Genomic DNA, 8,984 nt, shown 5'->3' on the forward strand with positions numbered 1-8,984 from the left:
GTTTGCTGCTTTGACCATGGCTGCATGTCCTCATGAGGCATTTAATTTCACTAACTCATGGTCCTGGCCACGAAATTCATTCCAATTTTTGACGAGCTTAAATAGCATCAAATTCCTACTGTGAACTGACAGTCTTTCTCAGTCATCGTGAGTTCCACTCAGTTTAGGCAATATTATATAGGAGTTTAACCATTGTTAATGATTATAGCTGATGATGATGTATTATTCATCAGTCTCTCTCTCTCTCTCTCTCTCTCTCTCTCTCTCTCTCTCTCTCTCTCTCTCTCTCTCTCTCGTGTGTGTGTGTGTGTGTGTGTGTGAGCTTATGCGTGACTGCTTAAGTCTGTGCCTGTGTGGCCAGACAAGTAACAATAAAATAAACACTTCGTACCCCACAATACAAAGGCTGTAATAACCCGTTGGTCAGTTTTGACGTAGAGCATAGGAAAAGGACCAGAAATTGTGTTGCTATTCTTGCCTCCCGCCTCAGTACCTTTTCCTTTTCTGCCACACACCTGTTATTAGTTCCTCCGACACTTTCCCTTGCACCTGAGACCTCTTCCTCGTGGGTAAGGGAGGCTCAGTGATATCTCTTCCTTGGTGATTTATTTTGTATGTTTTCTATCCATCATCAGTCGTTTATTGTCCTACCGGAGAGTCTTGGAAGGGGCTGTGTTATTTAGTCCTGGCATTTAGACGAGTGACCCGCTGCTCGCCTGTGAGTGTTATTAGGTAAAGGAAAAATCGACTGAACTTCCCCTCAACATTATTCCTTTATTGGTCACATTTGGTTGAGCACTGCCACTCACTAGACGGACAAGTTTCGGTGTGATGGTTATGTGATTACCATTGTGTTAAATGGTTTCTTGAGTTACAGGAAGCAGGTTTTCTTGTCACGCAGAATCATCTACATCAAGCGAGTGAATGGTTTGCGCTCCACCTCCCACAATAAACACTTTTACTAGACCGGCCATAGGCATGTAACATAATTATTCTCTGATACATTAATGATAATTTTTGCATTTATTTGCTTGGGTGATTTGTTCCCCTAATGCCACATGAGTTAGATTTAAGTATTAGGAGGCCTGTTGTGGTCATTGGTTAAAAAGTCTGTTAACCCGTGAATGAGATAGAGTCATTTTCAAAACTATATTCCTGTGGAGAGAGAGAGAGAGAGAGAGAGAGAGAGAGAGAGAGAGAGAGAGCGCTGGTGGGAAGGGGTTGGGGATGTTTGAAGAGGAGGGGATGGGACGACAGAGAGGAAGAGGGAAAGGGGAATGCGATACAAGAGGAGGGGGAGAAGGGAACACAGAGAGACAAATCGAGGGGAGGGGTAGAAGGTTTGTTACACAGTGCATGGAACCTCTCATCATCCACCAATTAACCTTGTCCATTGACCTCTGTCGCACGAGGCATACACATTCCGAATAGCGTGCACTGCAGGGCTCGTGCTCGCTGACCTAAACACGGCCATTTGTTTTTACCGTATTGCCGCTGTGTTTGTGTGTGTGCAGTTACCGTATTTTCACGTATTTTTTATTGTTATATTACCGTATTATTCCTTACTGATTTTTGTCGAATATTGTGGATTTGTTTTTACAAAGTAGGCCTATCAGTGTGTTATTTCTGCATATCATGTGTATATTTTTAAGGATTTTCTGTTTGTACCCACCTTTATTTAATTATTTTTGTGGGATGAATTTCCACTCACAGCGTTGCTTGGAACCAGAGTATTAACACCACATTAATATGTGGAATTAACGTATTTTCAGCGTATTTTGTGGAACGTTCATTTTGTCCATTTTAAGTGTAACTCCCACTATAGTTGTATTTTATTTACTTTTTGTTTTGTTTTAGTGTCGTAGCACATCGTTTTGGGTGTAACTTTTTTCTTTTATTTAAGGTTAAGCTCGTATTATCTCGTGTAATTATTTCGTATTTTAATTTATTTTAAATTGAACTAATTGTTTCTTGTGAAGCCGTTTAAATATTTCATGGTTTTTCTTTATTTTAAACTTAACTTAAAATAAATACGAAAACCACGAATAGGATGGATGGATAGTGTGAAGAGAGCGTTGGATGCGAGAGGGATGTCTGTTGAGCAAGGAAGAGTGGCTGTGCGTGATAGAAATGATTAGAGAGAAATAGTGAATTAATAAATGAGGACGCAGCCCTGAGGGGATATTCTCCCGCATTCGACTGATCAGCTGATCAGGTCAGGTGCTGGTAAGGGGATGGGTCCATTATGTTGTGGCGGGGTAAAACAACTCTGCTGTCGGGCCCTGCGGCGGATGTCACTGATCACACTGCGCAGTTGAGCATCATGCAATGTGGTGCGGTGAGGATCTGTCCCTTCTTCCCTTGGGGCTAAGGTGCGAATGATGAGTAAATTGGGAGTGTGTCGTCCTGTCTCGGCTACCTTCATTTTCTTGGAAGCAGCCTAGGTATATAGATAGATAGCTTAAGCCTAACTCATGCTGTCTAGTGTAAAACTCTTTAATTGTTTCGTATTTTTTCTCTATTTTAAGCCAAACTCATGCTGTTTAGTGTCAAGCATCTTATTTGTTTCGTATTTTATTTTAAGCTAAACTCATGCTATTTAGTGTGAAGCTGTTTAAAAATTTCGTACTGTCAGCTTAAGACGAATATAAAAGAAAAATCGAATGTATATGAAAACCTTGGCCTGTTAGTACCTTAACCTGTGAACTATAAATATCTTTTAAGAATTATTTGCGCATCTCACGTATCCCAGGCCACTCTTGGCTTAACCCGGCCTTGGACTCGTACTTTCAGGAGCGTAGGACTCTCCCCGGTTCGTGTATCCCTGCCATGAGCGATTGATTTTGCGAAACACCTGATTACATTCCTGTGTTATTTGTTTCTCCATCCTCGTGGGGTTGCAAGTCTAATTGGTTTCTGAGCCTCTCTCTCTCTCTCTCTCTCTCTCTCTGCCGTGTCTTTATCAGTGTATCTATTTGTACTTTTGTCCATGTTTGTATCTGTCTATCTGTCTATCTATCTCTCTATCTCAGTAGCTATCTATGTCACCCGTCAGTTCTCGTCGTCTTGCGAAATAGGTAACTTTTAACGAAGTCCCCCCCTTTGCTATGGGTGAACCGGGAGCGTCTTCAGGGGTACCAATTAGTGTGTGTGTGTGTGTGTGTGTGTGTGTGTGTGTGTGTGAAAGGGAGAGTGTGCGGGAATGTATGAGAGAGAGAAAGAGAAAGAAAGAGCCGTGCTTAGCTTGCGGGACAGACCGTTTAGTTGACTATAGTTTATAAGGGTAGGGGTGGGGGAGGAGCCTCTGTCATGTGTGTTTGATTTTGTTAATACTGGTACCTCTCTCTCTCTCTCTCTCTCTCTCTCTCTCTCTCTCTCACACACACACACACACACACACACACACACACACACACACACACACACACATACACCCACGATTTTATGCATCTCAGTAGGTCATAGGAGCTTGTTAGTAAGTTAGAAGGAAATATATTGGTCAGTAAGACACCATTTTTAGTTCATCAGATGCCTTGGAAAATGACGGGTTTTAGGGAAGATGAATTGGAGAGGGAGAGAGAGGATGAGCGGAAATGAGAGGGTGGTGATGGTAATGGTGGAGGCCTGGAAATTAGAGAGAGAGAGAGAGAGAGAGAGAGAGAGAGAGGCTAGTAAGTAAAAGGGAGATAGACAGTAATACACACTTCAATATAATCATCATAAATACCCCTCTATACCCACCATCACTCCCATGATTCTCCACTTTTATTCTTGCTGCCTCTAGACTATTTTTTCAGGTCGCGGCCCATCTGTCGTTGTAAATAGGTTAAATGGAATGTTGTAGCTGATGCAGTAATGGGTCTCCGAGAATCTGTCAGTAATAGACGTAATGATGTAACGGATGGATGGATGTGTTGGTGTTGATGATGAAACGCAGCCTTCTCGTTCCTCTGTCATTATTACTTTTGTCCTCTTCCTTCATCCTTTCTATCCTCCTCCTCCTCACTTATCCTCCTCTTCCTCCTCCCCATCATCATCATCATCATCATCATCATCATCATCAGTTCATCTTCTGTTCTCAGTTTTCAAGGGATGACTAAAACAAAAAACAACCTGTAGATACACAAGAAACCTACACATAATTTCAGTTTCACATCTATTCACACACACACACATCTCTCTCTCTCTCTCTCTCTCTCTCTCTCTCTAACTCTGCTAGCATAGTCCTTGCCGAGGGGTGCACGGTATGACGGAATAGCCTCAGGGATAGAATGTGCACCGCTTAGGTTCGATTGTTCTGTGTGGTGAAGTGCTTGGTGTGTGGGTGTTTGTGTTGCTGTTTTTCTTAATTGGGTCTTTGGTTTTGCTGTTTTATTTCCTTGAGGTTTTTCTATGCTTCATCTTGTGTATTTGTGTTTGTTTTGTTGTTTTTAATCTTGTGTATTTGTTTGCTGTGTATCTCGTACATTTGGGGTGTTTGTGTTGGTGGATATTTTTTCTTTATTGGGTCTTTGATTTTGCTGTTTTATTTCCTTGAGGTTTTGCTGTTTATCGTCTTGTGTTTTTGTGTTTGTTTTGTTTTTAATCGTGTATTTGTTTTATGTTTGCTGTTTTGCTATGTATCTTTATATTTGTTTTTGTTTTATGTTGTTTGTTATCTTGTGCATTTGTGTTTCTAGTTAGTATCCTTGTGTATTTGTGTTTGCTGTTTTTCTGTTTATTTTCTTATCTACTTGTTTGTGCTTTTTGTATTTTTGTATACTTGCTTGTGTTTGTTTTGCTGTTTATCATCTTCATTATCAACCTTGTTTGAATTAATGATATGTACAGTAATTTACCCATCATGCCCGGTGATATTCTGTAGGTAATGCAGACGATTTTATTGATCTGATTCAGTGTAGCCAAAGAGTCAGCATTATCGCCGTCAACCCCCTCAGGATGGGAATAACTCGTGTTCCATTCCACGTAGTTCAAGACGATTATATTCAGCTGAGAGGGAGTCATGGCAGCCTGAGTGTTAACATGCCACATAAACACTAGTAACGAAGAAGTGCCACGGAGTATCCCAAGAACCATTGCTCCCCTTATGGTGCGAACAGCTCTAGTATTCTGTTCCATTTAACTTTGTCTATCTTTAGTTAGACGCCTTAATTCCATAAGGGGTGGCCACAAGCAAATCGCCTCCATGTCTCCCTGCCCCCCGCCATTTCGCTGCCCTCCCCCAACTTATGCCTTAATCCCGTTATGGGCAGCCACAAATAAATCGCCTCCATGTCGTCCTGTCCCCAGCTGTTTCGCTGCCCCCCACCCGAGCATATACCCCCCTGTCTCATATACCTCTCAACTGCATCCTTCCATCTCATCCTTGGTCTCCCCCTTCAGACGATTTTTTCAGCCGGGAGTGAGTCATAGGAGCCTTATTTAACATGGCATATGCAAAAAAAAGGAGGGGGGAAGAAAAGAAATTGCTAGTAACAAATGAGTGGCGGAAGCCTTCAAAGTCCACCAGAACCCAGCCTAATGACCTGGTTTGACAGTATAGGCGTGTGACCTTGGGAGACGGGCTCGACCTTGTGCGTGCAGAACACTGGTGACTTTCCCTGGGGCCTGTTTGCGTGTGTGTGTGTGTGCGTGTATATATAGAGGTGTGTGTGGACCTGTACGGCACTCCTCCCCCCACCACCACTCCGTCAACGTCCACAACAACGCCACTCCACGCCGCCATGCACCCAGCCCTGCTCTTGCTCTTCGGTATATCCCTCTGTGTACAGCTGATTGATAAACCCTGTCTGCTTCTTCCGTTTCTATTTCAGTATTGTATTCACAGATGGTTTAGACGTAGTGGACAAAGGAACATATCATCAAAGGTACATGTTATCACCCACAGAATGATACTAATTACCTCAGTCCACTACGTCATCTATCTATCTGTCTATCTAAAGCCCGACGCCTTAATCCCGCAAAGGGTGGCCGTAGACAAAACGCCTCCAAGTCGCTGTCACCCACCATTTGACTGCCCTCCCCCTAACTCACTTCCCCCTCCCTCATATACCTCTCAACTCCTTCCCTCCACCTCATCCTCGGTCTTCCTCTCCCTCTCCCTCCCTCCACTTCACCTACACACACCCTCTTAGTCAGTCTTTCATTCTCATATATGCGTCTGTGAAATCCAGCGTGAAAGAGAGGCAGGAGAGGACTTTGTATTTTCCGGTATCTCTTTAACGTAGCTCCACTCTAAGAAATTCAAGATCATGGCGTCTTTTAAATATGAACTAGCTATCTCCAGACGATTTTACTCAGCTTACGAAATACCTCTCGCACTTTAAGATTTATTGAAGGCTTTATCTACCCCCCCCACCCTCATTTCGAAATTTATTCATGACGTCATTTAATATTAAGTTGTTATCCCCAGACGATTTTATTCCCCTCGTGCTCCAGGGGTTAATGGAGACTTTGAATTTTATGTCTCTAGTCTGAATTCTCCTTTTAAACAGTGGACATGTATTTTTATTTATCTCTGTATTTGTATTTATTTATTTATATTTTGGGACTTCTAAAAAGGTTATATTCAGTAAAGACATGCTCGGAGTGAAGAGGCTCATGCTTCACTAGAAATCTCCTCAGCAAAAACCCTTATCGTCAGCAAGAATAAAATGTCTGATCGCATAACACTGGAGAGATCAACCCCTTCCATCCAGTCACTATACTCCTTTCACTTAACTTGGCCCAGATCTTTTTTTTTAGTCCCTTTGCAGCTTATTTCACGTAGCACAGTGGCGAGAAAAATACAATATTGCGGCTCTACATCCTTTCCATAGCACTTCTCCGTTAGTAGCCTCATATTCTAGTCTTAGTCTATTGTTACAGCTCAGCATTCGAGATGGAGAGACAGCAATTTTAGGCTAAGTTAGAGGAAAAAGAGTATAGCTATATTTTTGCTAGATTTAGAGGATTATAGTCAAGTTTTGAAGGGATTTTCCAGTAGTGATGTGGCAAAGGATGGCTGTATTTAACCCCTTCAGTTCCAAAAGCCTCCCTAAGCTGAAACAAAATCGTCAGGAGATAGCAAACATAAAAGGTAAATATATGACATCGGGGTGGAAGGTGAAGTTCTAGAGGTCGACACCTAATGTGGGGTTTTAGATTACTGTACTTCTGTAGTTCCCGTTTTTGCTTTGGCTTATGGGACTTTAGGACTTCATCACTATCAACATCATCGAGGTTCATCACTATCAGCATCATCGACCTTCATCACTGTCATCATCATTATCATCATCATCAAAAACAAGAATAACAACAGAACTGATTAGGTAGAGTTTGATGTACATGAAACTGATACACTGAGAATCTATGCACATATGTTGCGTCGCTTCTTGGCTCAGTTCCTGTGGCGGGAGTAGGGTAGTAGTAGCACCCCCACCCAAACTACTCTCGCCTTCTACCACTTGCCTCCCCTCTTCCCGCACTGTAACTCACTTATCACGTAGAAGTAACTCAATATTTGTACTAGTGGCTAAGTGCATATATTTGACGTGCTTTCAACTGTAGGAAAAGTCTGTAGTATCGGCAGGAAAAGTCTTGTCACATCTCCTTTCTCTGTTCGTGGATTTGTAATATCAGTTAGAGTGATCCACGGCAATAGACACTGATTACACTGATATGTAGTCAAATGGTATCATTGCCGGTTGCTTTGGATTCACCGAATAGGTTTTCAAAATCCGTGTAAGAGAGAAATAAGCGAAGATAGTATATATTCGTACATCATATAGCAAATAAACTACCCGTCACTACACGTTTGGTTCTGAGGCCCAGTGATGTGCGTGTTATTGTGTATATTATTGTTACAGCCACCTCTGCCCTGGCCAATCAGCTACATGGTGGAACGCTCTCGTCCTCCTATGGCGCCCCTCAGCAGCCTGTACCAGGAGGAGGCGGTGGGAATGGTAACACTGGCTACTCCTACGGTGCCCCCTCTGTTGGCAATACAGCAGGCAACGGTAATGGCAACACTGGGTACTCCTACGGTGCCCCCTCTGTTGGAAGCGCGGCTGGCAACGGTAATGGCAACACAGGGTATTCCTATGGTGCTCCCGCTGGTGGGGGTGCGATGGGTGCTGGCAACGGTGGCTTCGGTGTTGTCGGTGGTGGTGACTTACAGGGTGAAGCATCGAATGTGGGCGGTGACGGTGCCCCACAGGACCCCATTGCAGCATTAGAGACCAACATCCCTGGCGGGGGAGTGCCTGGCCAAGACTACCCGATCCTGGCGTCTGTGCCGGACACGGGGTTCTCGTGCCAGGACCAGGAGTTCCCGGGTTACTTCGCTGACACCGCTGACGAGGCCGGCTGTCAAGTGTTTCACATCTGTCAGTCTGACGGCCGTCAGGACTCCTTCCTGTGTCCCAACGGCTCCATCTTCAACCAGCAGTACTTCGTCTGTGACTGGTGGTTCAACGTGGACTGCGCCGCGTCAGAACAGTTCATCATACTGAACGCAGACATCGGTAAGGTTCCTGAGAACAATCTAGCTGGTTCAGCCTCCAACTTGACTCCCTCGAATGGCTTGACTCCCTCAAATGGTGTGGCTCCCTCGAATGGTTATGGAGCGACAGGACCCCAAGGAGGAGGAGGAGGCGGTGGCGTACAAGTCCCAAACCAGCTGTACAGTACACCCAATCGAGGGTAATAATATGACCTCCTCGCCTGGACAAAGATTAACTAACTGACTTACAGTCAACTCAAAGTTGTAACTAGGATTTGTATGGACAGAAAGAACAGGGAAAGGGGAGTGCAGAACCTTCCCATAACCCCAAGTTCTTCCTCAAAAAGTAAACTTGCGACCAATTGTTTGTCAAAACTAGGATTTGTATTCACAGAAAGGCAAGGAAAGAATAATGTAGATTCTTTTCTGTGTGTTGTGTTTCTCTTCATATAAAATTCTGTTTAGGACTGGGAAGTAATCTCAGGTCTGTCAGTGAATCTGG

At 43.6% G+C, this 8,984-nt stretch overlaps 1 protein-coding gene across 1 annotated transcript; it reads left to right on the top strand.

Annotated features, from left to right (window-relative positions):
* The first annotated feature begins 7,358 nt into the window (after positions 1-7,358).
* Positions 7,359-8,686, top strand: LOC145399494 (uncharacterized). The gene is made up of 3 exons (XM_080272099.1): positions 7,359-7,396; positions 7,813-7,910; positions 8,115-8,686. Exons 1-3 carry the CDS (start codon positions 7,359-7,361, stop codon positions 8,684-8,686), a joined length of 708 nt encoding a protein of 235 aa, XP_080128225.1.
* Positions 8,687-8,984: the final 298 nt, after the last annotated feature.

The sequence above is a fragment of the Coenobita brevimanus genome, chromosome 49 (genome assembly GCF_032717465.1).
Source record: "Coenobita brevimanus isolate Jiangsu-jjx chromosome 49, ASM3271746v2, whole genome shotgun sequence".
NCBI classification, from domain to species: Eukaryota; Metazoa; Arthropoda; class Malacostraca; order Decapoda; family Coenobitidae; genus Coenobita; species Coenobita brevimanus.